The sequence below is a fragment of the Bufo gargarizans genome, chromosome 4 (assembly GCF_014858855.1).
Source record: "Bufo gargarizans isolate SCDJY-AF-19 chromosome 4, ASM1485885v1, whole genome shotgun sequence".
Taxonomy (NCBI): Eukaryota; Metazoa; Chordata; class Amphibia; order Anura; family Bufonidae; genus Bufo; species Bufo gargarizans.
This window is the reverse complement of record NC_058083.1, coordinates 199,606,023-199,620,757: the sequence shown is the minus strand read 5'-3', so window position 1 is coordinate 199,620,757 and position 14,735 is coordinate 199,606,023. Positions and strand designations below refer to the sequence as shown.

The 14,735-nt window shown below is 51.7% G+C and overlaps 1 protein-coding gene across 1 annotated transcript in view; it reads left to right on the top strand.

Annotated features, from left to right (window-relative positions):
• Positions 1-14,735, top strand: part of DNAH8 (dynein axonemal heavy chain 8) — a 478,630-nt gene that overhangs the window by 306,764 nt on the left and 157,131 nt on the right. Inside the window, exons 50-54 of the mRNA XM_044291082.1 lie at positions 2,876-3,122; positions 4,039-4,280; positions 4,368-4,508; positions 11,458-11,695; positions 12,530-12,672. Of these exons, the coding sequence (XP_044147017.1) occupies positions 2,876-3,122; positions 4,039-4,280; positions 4,368-4,508; positions 11,458-11,695; positions 12,530-12,672 (1,011 nt within the window). The remainder of the gene's footprint in view (positions 1-2,875; positions 3,123-4,038; positions 4,281-4,367; positions 4,509-11,457; positions 11,696-12,529; positions 12,673-14,735) is intronic.

Sequence of the window (14,735 nt, the reverse complement as noted above, 5' to 3'; positions counted from 1 at the left end):
AGGGACAGGTATGATGAGAGCAGGGACAGGTGTGATGGGAGTAGGATGCAGTATGCTGGGATCAGGGACAGGTATGATGGGAGTAGGGAGCAGTATGCTGGGAGCAGGGGCAGGTGTAATGGGAGTAGGGAGCAGTATGCTGGGAGCAGAGACAGGTGTGATGGGAGTAGGGAGCAGTATACTGGGAGCAGGGACAGGTATGATGGGAGTAGGGAGCAGGGACAGGTGTGATGGGAGCCGGGAGCAGTATACTGGGGGCAAGGACAGGTGTGATGGAAGTAGGATGCAGTATGCTGGGAGCAGGGACAGGTGTGATGGGAGTAGGATGCAGTATGCTAGGAGCAGGGACAGGTGTGATGGGAGTAGGGAGCAGTATGCTGGGATCAGGGACAGGTATGATGGGAGTAGGGAGAAGTATGCAGGGAGCAGGGACAGGTGTGATGGGAGTAGGGAGCAGTATGCTGGGAGCAGGGACAGGTGTGATGGGAGTAGGGAGCAGTATGCTGGGAGCAGGGGCAGGTGTAATGGGAGTAGGGAGCAGGGACAGGTGTGATGGGAGTAGGGAGCAGTATACTGGGAGCAGGGACAGGTATAATGGGAGTAGGGAGCAGGGACAGGTGTGATGGGAGTCGGGAGCAGTATACTGGGAGCAAGGACAGGTGTGATGGAAGTAGGATGCAGTATGCTGGGAGCAGGGACAGGTGTGATGGGAGTAGGGAGCAGGGACAGGTGTGATGGGAGTCGGGAGCAGTATACTGGGAGCAAGGACAGGTGTGATGGAAGTAGGATGCAGTATGCTGGGAGCACGGACAGGTGTGATGGGAGTAGGGAGCAGTATGCTGGGAGCAGGGACAGGTGTGATGGGAGTAGGATGCAGTATGCTAGGAGCAGGGACAGGTATGATGGGAGTAGGGAGCAGTATGCAGGGACAGGTGTGATGGGAGTAGGGAGCAGTATGCTGGGAGCAGGGACAGGTGTGATGGAAGTAGGGAGCAGTATGCTGGGAGCAGGGGCAGGTGTGATGGGAGTAGGGAGCAGTATGCTGGGAGCAGGGACAGGTGTGATGGGATTAGGGAGCAGTATACTGGGAACAGGGACAGGTATGATGGGAGCAGGGACAGGTGTGATGGGAGTAGGGAGCAGTATACTGGGAGCAGGGACAGGTGTGATGGGAGTAGGGAACAGTATGCTGGGAGCAGGGACAGGTGTGTAGGGAGCAGTATGCTGGGAGCAGGGACAGGTGTGATGGGAGTAGAGAGCAGTATACTCGGAGCAGGGAAAGGTGTGATGGGAGTCTGGAGCAGTATACTGGGAGCAGGGACAGGTGTGATGGGAGTAGGGAGAAGTATGCTGGGAGCAGGGACAGGTGTGATGGGAGTAGGGAGAAGTATGCTGGGAGCAGGGACAGGTGTGATGGGAGTCGGGAGCAGTATACTGGGAGTAGGGACAGGTGTGATGGGAGAAGGGAGAAGTATGCTGGGAGCAGGGACAGGTGTGATGGGAGTTAGGGAGCAGTATGCTGGGAGCAGGGACAGGTGTGATGGGAGTAGGGAGCAGTATGCTGGGAGCAGGGACCGGTGTAATGGGAGTAGGGAGCAGTATGCTGGGAGCAAGGACATGTGTGATAGGAGTAGGGAGCAGTATGCTGGGAGCAGGGACAGGTGTGATGGGAGTAGGATGCAATATGCTGGGAGCAGGGACAGGTGTGATGGGAGTAGGATGCAGTATGCTGGGAGCATGGACAGGTGTGATGGGAGTAGGGAGCAGTATGCTGGGAGCAGGGACAGGTGTGATGGGAGTAGGATGCAGTATGCTAGGAGCAGGGACAGGTATGATGGGAGTAGGGAGCAGTATGCAGGGACAGGTGTGATGGGAGTAGGGAGCAGTATGCTGGGAGCAGGGACAGGTGTGATGGAAGTAGGGAGCTGTATGCTGGGAGCAGGGGCAGGTGTGATGGGAGTAGGGAGCAGTATGCTGGGAGCAGGGACAGGTGTGATGGGATTAGGGAGCAGTATACTGGGAACAGGGACAGGTATGATGGGAGTAGGGAGCAGGGACAGGTGTGATGGGAGTAGGGAGCAGTATGCTGGGAGCAGGGACAGGTGTGATGGGAGTAGGGAGCAGTATGCTGGGAGCAGGGACAGGTGTGTAGGGAGCAGTATGCTGGGAGCAGGGACAGGTGTGATGGGAGTAGAGAGCAGTATACTCGGAGCAGGGAAAGGTGTGATGGGAGTCTGGAGCAGTATACTGGGAGCAGGGACAGGTGTGATGGGAGTAGGGAGAAGTATGCTGGGAGCAGGGACAGGTGTGATGGGAGTAGGGAGCAGTATGCTGGGAGCAGGGACCGGTGTAATGGGAGTAGGGAGCAGTATGCTGGGAGCAGGGACAGGTGTGATGGGAGTAGGATGCAGTATGCTGGGAGCAGGGACAGGTGTGATGGGAGTAGGACGCAGTATGCTGGGAGCAGGGACAGGTGTGATGGGAGTAGGGAGCAGTATGCTGGGAGCAGGGACAGGTGTGATGGGAGTAGGATGCAGTATGCTTGGAGCAGGGACAGGTGTGATGGGAGTAGGATGCAGTATGCTGGGAGCAGGGACAGGTGTGATGGGAGTAGGGAGCAGTATGCTGGGAGCAGGGACAGGTGTGATGGGAGTAAGGAGAAGTATGCTGGGAGCAGGGACAGGTGTGATTGGGTAGGGAGAAGTGTGAGTGATGACAATCTGTCTACAGTGCTGTGGAATTTGATGCTGTTTAAGTAGAATAATAATGACAAGAATTAAGAGGTCATTTTAAGCCGGGAAAGGAAGCAATGTGTGATATGTTGTAAGAAACATCAGTCGTATGTGAGATATACTGTAATTATTGTATGTTACAGCTGTACGAAACCGCTCAAGTACGTGACGGCCTGATGACACTTGGTTCTAGTGGTTCTGGAAAATCCTCACTTATTAATGTGCTCATGAGAGCCATGACAGAATGTGGGTTTCCACATCGGGAGGTGCGCATGAACCCAAAGGCCATTACAGCGTCTCAGATGTTTGGACGCCTGGATACAGCAACCAATGACTGGACAGATGGAATATTCTCCGCACTGTGGAGGAAGACACTGAAAACCAAAGCAGGTGACTCCTGGATCCTCGTGTATTCAGACCTAGAGTGTTAAAGTGTAACTCTACCTATTGGTGTACAACAGACTGTACAAAAAATATCAGCATGCACAAGGGGAGGGATGTCCAATCTTCTAAGCTCTTAGGTGGGATTCAGACATATTATTCTGTACTGTGGCGGTGACATACGGACAATTTGTGAGTTCCGTGTGTCTGCGTAGGACATGAACACATGAACAGCCAGAGACTTATTGTCTAAAGTAGTGCATGCCCTGATTTTCTCTGCACGGACCCTTGGATTATGCTGAAAAATAGAGGTGTGGGTCTGTGCACTGTCTATGTGCAGTCCATTGTGCACAGGGATAGAGAATACGAGAGGTAGAATCTGGGTGTACAGCCGTATCCTCAGGATCTGCCTAATTGTGACTTTTGGTGGAAGGTCAGAGTATGAACAGTCTGCAGATTTCAGCAGGATGTCACACGTTTGCACTTAACTGAAGTAAGTGTACATCTTAGGCTACTTTCACACTAGCGTTAATATTTTCCGGTATTGAGATCCGTCAAAAAAAAACGCTTCAGTTTTGTCTCCATTCATTGTCAATGGGGACAAAACGTAACTGAACAGAACGGAGCGCTCCAAAACGCATTCCGTTCCGTTCTCATACATAATACAACCGGATCCGTTCATAACTAATGCAGATTGTTGTATTATCAGTAACGGAAGCATTTTTGCTGAACTCTGCCGGATCCAGCAAAAACGCTAGTGTGACAGTAGCCTAACATACAGTAACATGTATGGAGAGGCAGCTCTGGCTTTCTGCTCCTTTGTTTTGGTGCTAATATGTTTTTGGAACCTTTTATTAATTAAAAGCTTCAATGTTATGTGCTTTATAACCTGGTCATCTTGAAATTCATACTGCTTTCTTTATAGGTGAACATGTCTGGCTTGTCTTGGATGGTCCTGTAGATGCCACATGGATAGAGAACCTCAGTTCAGTGCTGGATGATAATAAAACCCTCACGTTGGCCAATGGTGACCGCGTTCCATTGGCTCCAGGCTGCAAGCTGCTGTTTGAAGTGGATAGTATAGAGAATGCATCACCTGCAGCAGTATCTCGGATGGGCATGGTCTTCCTCAGCTCATCAGTTCTCGATTGGAGGCCAATATTAAAGGTATAGACACAGAGCCTTAATCCAACCTATGATTGACAGAACCTATAGGAAATAGCAATATCTGCTTTCTGCCTTCTCACCCTACAGGCTTGGTTAAATAAGCGTTCCGCTGAAGAAAGAGATATTTTTCAAGCCTTCTATGATGAAGTATTTGAGGATGCTTATACATACATGCATCTGAATCTTCATCCAAAAATGCGGCTCCAGGAGTGTAGTTACATCATGCAGGTACTGTCTGTGCGAGCCATGTAGCAGTAGATGTCACCATAGGCAGATCCTTGCGTGTGAGATTAACATATTTTAACCCAACCAGACCCTAAGACACCCTTTCTCACACATGATGTTACGATCTTCAGAAGCAAAGAATTATTCCATCGTAAAACCAAACTTGAAAATGGGTTGTCTCACATCAGCCAATGGCAATTATCATTAATGCAAGGACTTACTGATGTATTGCTATCACCCATATTGCCTCCTATGCTGGCTTGATTCATTTTTCCATCACATTATTCAAGGCTCATTTCCAGGGGTTACGACCACCCTGCATTCCAGCATTGGTGGCCGTGCTTGCACACTATAGGAAAAGTCTCTCTAGTGGCTGGGATCGTGGGAGTGCACATAGGCCAGCGTATTTTCCAGTAGTGTGCAAGCACGACCACCACAGCTGGAGCATGGCCGCCACGTACACTTTATGTAACAAATATAGCAGATGGGGTCTCTATGCCGAACACCCCACCAATCACTAGAAAAGGGGTTTTTTCTCTTATAAGCCTCCCATCAGCCTGGAGGTCTATAGAGACAATAGGAAATCTGCTTCAAAGTCTGTTTTTTCCAGATTTTTTTTCTATGAGTTTAATAACAAAAATTGGATAGCTGCTGATGTGAAAGCTCCTGCCTACATCATTGAGGTGGAGCCGCTTGGCTGAATTGACATGGTGCCCATACTCTAAACACAAACTTTGACTGGATTGACTAATGCTCTTGAGGATAGGGTCAATTTTGTCAGTATCTGTAGTATTTGCAATGGCTTCAGCTTGATCTACATGCCCCAGATTCCACTAGGCCTGGCTTGAGATGACTTATTTGGGCCTAAAGGACGTCAGTAGGCACCATATGACGCTTTGTCTTTTTTGGTGAGCAGCTCCACCTCCATGACTCCATACGGCAAGTGCGGGGTATAAAACATTTTTTCTCGCCCAATTTCCTTGGGGGACACAGAAGACCTTGGGTATAGCTCATCTCCATAGGAGGCGTGACACTAAGTGAGAACTGTTAAGCCCCTCCTCCACAGCTATACCCTCAGCCTGGAGAGAGAGACTGCCAGTTTTTGCTTAGTGTCCAAGGAGGCAAGACACTCCCTGCTACTGCAGGGCTGTTTTTCTCCTGTTTGGTTTTTAGTTTTGATTTTTGCTTTTGTTTTTTCTTCAGATCATCAGGGACAACAGAGACGCACTAGACCTCTCTGTTTCTCCCGGGGTCGAGCTGCGCCAGTGCCGGTCATCCGCACTGCTGCCTCCCCCACAGAAGGCAAGGTGGACCAGGGCAGCCCAGCTCCCCTGCATCCCGCCAGCGCAAGGGTCGCCCGCACGCCAAGCCCCTCTTCCAGCGTCCTGCCACTACGGTGCCAGTAGCTGAAGGGGCGACCCTGCTGGAACGGACCGAGGGTGAAGACGGCTGTGGTAAGAGAGAGGCTTCTCCAGCCCTACGTTCCCCTCATTCCCTCCCCGGTCTCCTGCGTGCTGGACCCCCATACTGGTCCCTGCTGGACCTAGGCTGGCCCCTGAGGTGTCGTTGGGAACAGCCATGTTTCTGGCTCCAGGGCTGTCTCTCATGTCCAGCTGTTGCCCAAGCCCCACACCACCACCATACTGGTGACCGCGGGGCGACTATACACTGCCCCTTCATAGGGCATTGCACAGGGGTGAGCAATGGATTGCTGTGGAGGAATCTGCTTTAGGACCGGAGTCCGGCTCCTAGCTGCCCCTGACACAGGGGTTATGCCGGCCCTCCCCCTTACCGGTCGCAGATTCAGTACAGGGGGCCCGCGCTGACTGCCCTGGTCCGTTAGGGCAGGGGGTGCAGTGCTGGACTTCGTTGTCTCCCCCCCCCCCCCGCTCTCCTTACCGGTGTCTAGGGCCAGGGGCCCGCTCCAGAAGCTGCCGGCTCCAGAAGCTGCCGGACGCAAGGCCCTCACGGCCTGCATGTACTGGGCGCGATGCTCCGGCAGGCCCCGGCTGACTGTTGAGGCTTCCGGTCGGCCGGGAGCCGCAAACTTTTGACCCAGGCTTCGGCCTGCTCGGCCGCAATCCGGCCCTTTGTCTCTGCCGGCCCGCGGGGTGGGCACCCGCGGCCGTTAGTACATGCGTCAGCCGGCTCCCGGCCGGGTGCCGCAAACTTTTGACCCAGGCTTCGGCCTGCACGGCCGCAATCCGGCCCTTTGTCTCTGCCGGCCCGCGGGGTGGGCACCCGCGGCCGTTAGTGCATGCGTCAGCCGGCTCCCTCCCGGTCCCGGCCGACCGCCGGTACTCCCGGTCGGCCGGGCGCCGCGAAAATCTAGGCCCCGGCTTCACGGCCTACTAGGCCACAAACTTCCAGCCTCGGTTGGAGGGGGCGGGAACTTCTCGCGGCGCGAATTCTTCCCGCCTGGAGGTCCCCCGCCCCCAGGGGATCGCAGCGCCGCCCCCTAGGCCGGAGGTTTGTTAACCTGTTGGGTACCGGCCACCAGGGGCCGGCTCCCATCTAGAGGACACCCTCTATGTCCTGGGCTTCCTGGTGGGCCTGTGTGAGATTGTGCCCCTGTATGGTGGCCCCTTTTTTTGCCTCAGAGTGGCTGTGTTTTAAAAAAAAAAAAAAAAAAAAAAAATAAGGAAGCACTCTCACTGGGTTCGCTGTCGTAAAGTTAATAAATAACGGAATGGTTGCGCAGGACGCTGCAGCCTGATGCAGTAGTGCTGGCCGCACGCTATGCCCCCCTTCCGTAGGCGGCATGTTGCGCTCCTCGGCTGCGGTTCTGGCCAGCTACATGTTCCCCTTCTAGGCGGACCCTTGCCATCTCCCGGGATACGGCGCTGACCAAAGGCAAGCGCCCCGTCTATAGGCAGAACGTCGCCTCTCCAGTTACAGGTTGGCCATGTGCATCACTCTCACTGGATTTAATGCCGGACAGGTGCATGACCCCCTTCTGGGGCAGAAGAATTGCACTCTCACCGGATACGGTGCTGGCCATGTGCACGACCCCCCTCCTTGAGGAGCACGGCACTCTCACTGGATTCCTGCCGGCCATGTGTGTAACCCTCTTCTATGGCGGTACGCCTTCCATATGCGGAACACTGCACTCATTGGGTTCACTGCCGGCCATGTGCACGTCCCCCTTCCATAAGCGGAACGCTGCACTCTCAATGGATTCGCTGCCGGCCTTGTGCATGACTCCCTTCCATAAGCGGTAGGCTGCACTCTCATTGGTTTCGCTGCCGGCCTTGAGCATGCCTCCTTCTCTCGGGCGGCATACATACTCTTCCTGGCTGGGGTTGTTCTCTCGCGGTAGGTTGCTGGCCACGTGCTTGACCCCCTTCCATGGCGGGGTGCTTGCACTCTCACCGGATCCGCTGCCAGCCATAGGCATGGCCCCCCCCCCCCCTTCCTTGGGCGGTGTACCGCACTCTCGCTGGCTTTGCTGCCGGCATGGGCATGCCTCCTCTCCTCAGGCGACATACATGCACCTTCACTGACGGTGTTTGTTCTTGCGCCAGTACGTTGCTGGCCATGTGCATGGCCCCGTCCGTGGCGGGGTGCTCGCGCTCTCCTGGGATGCGATGCTGCCGTGTGCGATTCATTGCACCCTCACCGAATACGTTGCTGGCCGGGAGCATGGCCCTCTAAACATGGGTGCGCTGCTTGCACTCCCTTTGGAAACGGTGCTGGCCTTGTGCATGACCACTTCTTATTCCGTGGGCGGTAATTTGCGCGCTCATGAGATTCACGGCTGTCCTTCTATATGCTGTACTGGACGTTCCCCTTCATTGGCGAACTACTCGTTGCACTCTCACAAAATTCGGTGTTGGTTGGATTATTGCACAATAATTTAATGCCAGGATAATCCTGTGCGTGCCCTTCCCCCTTCACTAGGTCCTTTGGTGCGGGCCTTTGCACTCTTGCCGTCTGCAGAGTTTGCCAGGTGCCTTTCTTCCCCCTTTTCTGGGCGGACTGCTTGCGTTCCATAGCATGCCCCCTGTACTAGCCTTGTGCATTACTCCCGTTCGGGTTGCACTTTGCACTTCCATGGATACTGTGGGATGCTTGGCTGTGCGCTCTGTGCGTTGTTTGGGCCGTGTTTCCCTTCTCCTCCCGTGGGTGGGTTGGCCTTCTCGCTGCCTGCGGTTTGCTAGTACGTATGCCTCCCTTCCTCCTGCGACATACTTTTTTCTCTTGGGGTGAGGCTGCTTGTCGCTAGCTTTGCACTCTTTTCTGAAGAGGTCATTCTGTCCACCTGTATGAGCCTAAGGTGTTGTCCAACACACAACAAATGAATGCCCAATGTATTCACCGCTGTATACCTTGTATATATGTAGACGGGCTCTGCTGGCTCGCTACTGCACCGAGCTGGGTGGCACTCATTCTCTGGTGTGGTCCCGTTGTGACTGCACCAGCCATGTTCATTGGCCCTTCCACCTGGGGGTGTTCGGGGTACCTTGATGCGTACCCGTTCGTCCTCCCGTGACATTGCTTCCCCGCACAAGCCGTCGGGTCGAGAGCGTTGTCTTTGGCGCCTTCTGCACTTCAGTCTGATCTGCTACCAGGAACAGACCGCTCCTCTCGGGTAGGTCACCCAACTTCTCTTGGGTGCTAGTCTATCCAGGTCTGAGGGACCTCCACTTTTGGGTTCTTCCGGGTTTTCGCCTTCTGCGAGGCGATGTGCAGGTCGTCTCACAGAGTAGCAGGTTTTCGGCTTTTGAACTGTCCTGTGGCTTCCCTGTTTGCCATTCCTCCTTTCTGTTCGGAGGGTGTTATGCCGACCTCTGTCTCGACTGCTTTTCCTCGCCGGCTCGGTTGTTTTGGCTTCCTTTCTGAGTTTGTCTCTCCGAGGTGGCTTCTGCACCGGCCAGGCCTCAGAGGCTGTTTCGTCATTGCCCCCTCCCCTTCGGGGGTGAGCATGGTTGTTCATTTGGATGGTTCCGGTGTTACTTGTGGTCTCGTACCGTCTCCCTCGTTTTCGCTGGCAGTACTAGCTGTGTGCCTGTTTGCCAGGCCTATTGCGTTCTGTCCTCCCGCTGGGTGCAGATTGCCTTTCCATTCTGGGCATATGGTCCTGCTGGACTTACCTTTTCGGTAACTTGGGAGGACTACCCTTCGGTCACGGTTGTCCTTGACTTTCCCTCACCAGGACTGTAGAACTCCTTCCTGTGGTGGCTACGTCGACTTGGACTTTGGCCTGTCTTGTCCTGGCATCTGTCGGCTGCTGGGCGGACCCTTCCGGTTTCTTCCGTCTGTCCTTCTGCTCACCCACTCCGGTTGGATACGGGACTATGTTGTTCGGGGGCCGACGGGAGTTTTCTTCCGACCCTTGGGCCGTATTACTGGTCTGCGCCTGGTCACATTGGGTTTTTTTTTTTTTTTTTTTTCCCGCTTGCCAGGCGATTCCTGCGAGCGCGCTAGTGTTCGCTCCCGACTGTGCTTCGTCCGGGTTCGGTTGTCGGACTTAGGGTTCTTGACTAGGTTTTGTGGTAAGTGGGGCATTCCCCCACTCTGCTTTTCTCTCCCTTGGTTTTGTCTTTCTCTAGTCCGGCCTGACCCTGGGACTGGGACTCTATTACTCAAGTGTCGGCGCTGTCCTTCCCCTTGCAGCGTTTTCTGGCCCTCCTGGGCCTGTCATGACCTTCTTCCACAGAGTGGCTCTTTGGTTCCTCTGTACCGTTCCCTGGTACCGCCCTGGGAACTACACACTGAGCTCTTGGCGCTCCACTCTTTCCCTTGGTGCCGTTGTAGAAGTTCTCCCTACTCCTGCTGTCCTGTACAGTTGTGTTTTCTGTTGCCATCATGTCTGACGGGTGCCTGATGGGTGGCCCTTCGTGTTCTGTGCCCTCTGTCCTTTTCCAGGACGGGGCTGTTTCTCCATCCCGTCCCTTCCTTCTGAGGGTGGTATCTGCCTTCTTATCTACGAGGCTTTGGTCATCCCCTTCCCGTCTCCGGGAACGGGCGCTTCACCGCTTGGAGATTGTTTGGGTTTGCAGTTATTCCTTGGAGATCTCCGGCTCTTGTCGGCGTTCGGTCTCTTGTGTTTCCAGGATGTCCGCGCAAAGGGTTGACGGCCTCCAGGGTGGCTTCCTTCGCTCTCTGTGTCTATTGCTGTGGTTACCGCACCAAGGGCAGGGTTCTGCTTGGTGTCACCGTTCATTTCACCAGAGCGGTTGGTGCCTCCTGGGCCGGAGGCATTAGGCTTCGGCCATGCTTTTGTGCAAGGCGGTCGCTGGTCTTCCTTACACACCTTACTGGGTTCTACAGGGTGCGCGCTGGGGCTTCGGCGTCTGCTGCCTTGGGCCGCCTGGTCTGCAGGCGGCGGTTTCTTGATGCCTTCGGGTGCTTTGCCCTGGTGCTGTGGTCCCTCCCCTCTTGGACTGCTATTGAACGTCCCAAGGTCTTCTGTGTCCCCCAAGGAAATTGGGCGAGAAAACGAGATTTTTGTATAACTTACCAGTAAAATCTCTTTCTCGCTCTTTCCTTGGGGGACACAGCACCCACCCATTCTTTGTTTCCGAGTTTGTTTTACCCGTTGGGTAGTTGGCTTGTTGGTTCCACTTTTGGACTTTGCCTTTTCTCACTACTTGGACACGCAACTGGCAGTCTCTCTCTCCAGGCTGAGGGTATAGCTGTGGAGGAGGGGCTTAACAGTTCTCACTTAGTGTCACGCCTCCTATGGAGATGAGCTATACCCAAGGTCTTCTGTGTCCCCCAAGGAAAGAGCGAGAAAGAGATTTTACTGGTAAGTTATACAAAAATCTCGTTATTTTACACAATGCAGTTAATAACAATGCGGATAGGGACATGTTTAGGAAGCTACAAACTACGGTACAAACCAGTGGTGGTGATTCAGGGATGTAAAGGTTTTATAGGTCTCCGTTAACATTGAGTCATTGTATATAAAACTTTAAGATTATTATTATGTCTTGTTTTCCATTTCCAGTCCATTCTCCTCTTGGAAGGCTGTATTCCTACAATAGCAGGGTGCAGTGTTCCAGACCCAGGCCATCTCCACAGATTATTTGTCTTCGCTCTGATGTGGAGTTTAGGGGCCCTCCTTGAGCTGGACAGTCGTGAGCGCCTTGAGGCCTTTCTTAGAAGCCATGAATACAAGTTGGACTTACCAGAAGCTGATCCAGGGACTTGCCAGACAATGTTTGAGTTCCTAGTAAATGAAAATGGTAAAGCTCTGCTTATTTATCCCCTGTATAATTTAGAAGACTAATCACCGAGCAGAATAGGATTTACCTTATATAGTGAAACTGGGAGTATCTAAAACAATAATCTACATCACCCAGAGGATATATTGCACGTTAGTTCATCGTTTTACCAGGGGATATAGAATAGCTGGGAATAGAACTTTCTGTCCCAACCTTTATACTGAGAATTCTATACTGCTGATTTTTATAAGTTATTGATGCAGCTCTGTTTCTTGGTTAGAGAGCTTATAGGTCACATCCACATGGGACGATACACTGTGGATTTATGTGCAGCAGGCCCCTAGTGCTTTACAGTACCCGAAGAGGGGATGAGATTTTGGATGAAAATCATTCAACTGCTGCAAAAAAATCCACGGTGTAAAATGACCTTTGTTAGTTTACCAGTATGCTGCAGATTTCCACAGAATATTTCACCCTTTGTAGTGCATAAGATGAATCAGAGGCAAAATCTATGACAAATCCACAGCAAAAACTGCAGCAGAAGTTCTACTGTGGAAAATCTGTACTGTGTGACTGTACTCTAAAATATATGTGTCCCTTCACATAGGCAAAGGCTAAAATTACCAAATTCTGCCTGCATGCAGCCACCACTAGGGGGAGCTCAATGAAGGAAGATTGTATGTTGAATATACTGATAGCTGTAAAATCTGAATGCAGTGAGCTTCCTTTGGTGGTATCTGCAGGCAGCCAACATTATGTGCAGCTTATCTATTATGGTGCAGTTGGTGGGTATAGTGCAAGTTTTCATTTCTTGGGACTTTGAATCACTACTTCACTGTGTCATTTACCTTTTAGGCGACTGGGAGCACTGGAATAAGAGAGTGTCACAATATTCCTATCCAAGACATTTCATTCCAGAATATGCTTCCATAATGGTTCCTGATATTGACAACGTCCGGACTCAGTTTCTAATAGATACGATTGCAAAACAGCAAAAAGTAAGCAAACATACATAACCTATAAATCACACAGCTTATGGTCTTGTATTGAAGTGTGCGTATTTCAAATTGTACTTCCTTCATTGAAGTGGATTTATGCTTAGGATTCACTTAACATGATCTGATCTGAAAATCTTCTGCTATACCTAATGCATGAAAATACTTCAGAATAGCGCCTATGTGAACTGCTGGTCTGTTTCACATACAGAGATTAGATGTGTGATCTACATCTGTAGCTGCACACAATACAATATACACACAGATGCTAAAGGTTTATTGTTATTTAAAACATAAAAAAAATATCATGCGTGGAAACAGGACAACATGTGGCACAAGCAACCGCTGTTATATCATCGGATGTGCCACATCATATCTTAAACTGCAGGACACAATTGAGTAATGGCTGCAAAAATCCCACGTGGAAGATCCTATATATCATTAACCATTTGGTTTGTCCTGACCATTTTGACATTCTCCTCCCAAGGAAATAAGGGGATAAGAAGTACCACAGAATCTAAAAAAATTGGGTGCCCATTCTTGCGGTATAACTCTCAAAGTTAAACAATGAATAGCAACTGGCAGTGCAATGCACTTCCCCCCAGGGCCATTCGTGTCCCATGTTTAGCCGATCCCCAGGGTTAGGCTCCGAAGCAATAAAGGGGGATAGTTGAGGTATGAGGTGAAGAATAAAGGGGTTGTCTCATCGAGAATGGAGCCCAGCAAGATGGTGGCTGGAGGACTCTGGCCCGGCCACCACCAAGCTGGCTCCCCATAGAAGTGAATGACCGCACCGCGCATGACCGGCCACCGCTCCCATTTACTTCTATGGGCTCGATGGAGATAGCCGAGTCAGTGCTCGGCTATTTTTGCCGGGCCCACAGAAAATAAATGTAGTGCAGTGCGCCCTCCTTCACTTTCGGAGCTCTGTTCTCAATATAGGTGCGGGTCCCAGCATTGGGACCCGCACCTATAAAACAATGGGGGCAACTCCTAGCGATATGCCTCCATTGTGTCACAGATTAGGTATAGAAGGAAACACCAAACTGACAACCAGAAGGGAAAGGGAAAGCCACTAGGCCTCAACGCTAGGGACAGGAAAAGGTCGCCTCCTAAAAACCCTACTCCTGGCCCTGACTCCTAACTGTATGGGCACCCATACCCATACCCTGGGACCCTAGAGAGCCCTAAGAATATGGTCAGGGCTGAGGCAACCCGTTCCTTCCCCGATGAAGGAACAGGCGTCTCCCTGAGGCATAGTAACAACAAGCAAGAAAGGGAAAACAAAACACAAACAACTCGACACTTAACTTCTGTAATGATGGACGAGCAGGAACACCAGAGATAACTTCACACCAACTCAGCCAAACCCAAATTAAGCTATCTACTGCACAGTCACAAGGGTGGGGCAACACTAAATAGGGTAGAGTAAAGCGTACTAAGCTACTCCTCAAACAGGGGATGAGGTCAAAAACAAACACTGAATAAAGAGTAATCAAAGAGGCTGTTAGATTCCTCCATGTTCCGCCACTCTCCTTGATCTCCTGACATCTGTCACATAAGGGACCGTAAGAGTACCCCCCCTTCTACGGGTGACTTCCGGGCACCCAGGACCGACCTTATCAGAATGAGCTCTGTGAAAGGCCTTCACAAGACTATTAGCATTAACATCGGCTGCTGGAACCCACATCCTCTCCTCTGGTCCGTACCCTTTCCAGTGAACGAGATACTGAAGGGATCCACAATCGGGAGTCCACAATCCTGTTGATCTGAAATTCTAAATTACCGTCCACCATGACAGGAGCGGGAGGCAACTACGACTTATGAAATACGTTATGAATTTTCAAAGCCTGAAGAAGTTCAAGATGGAAGGCTACAGGGTTAACAATGGCAATGATCTTATATAGACCAAAAAGTCTTGGGCCCAACTTCCAAGAAGGTACCTTAAGCTTAATGTTTCTTGTGGACAGCCACACAGAATCACCCACTCTCAGGTCTGGACCACTCATACGTCTCATGTCAGCCGCACGCTTATACCTGTTGCCCATCTTTTTCAGGTTATTTTG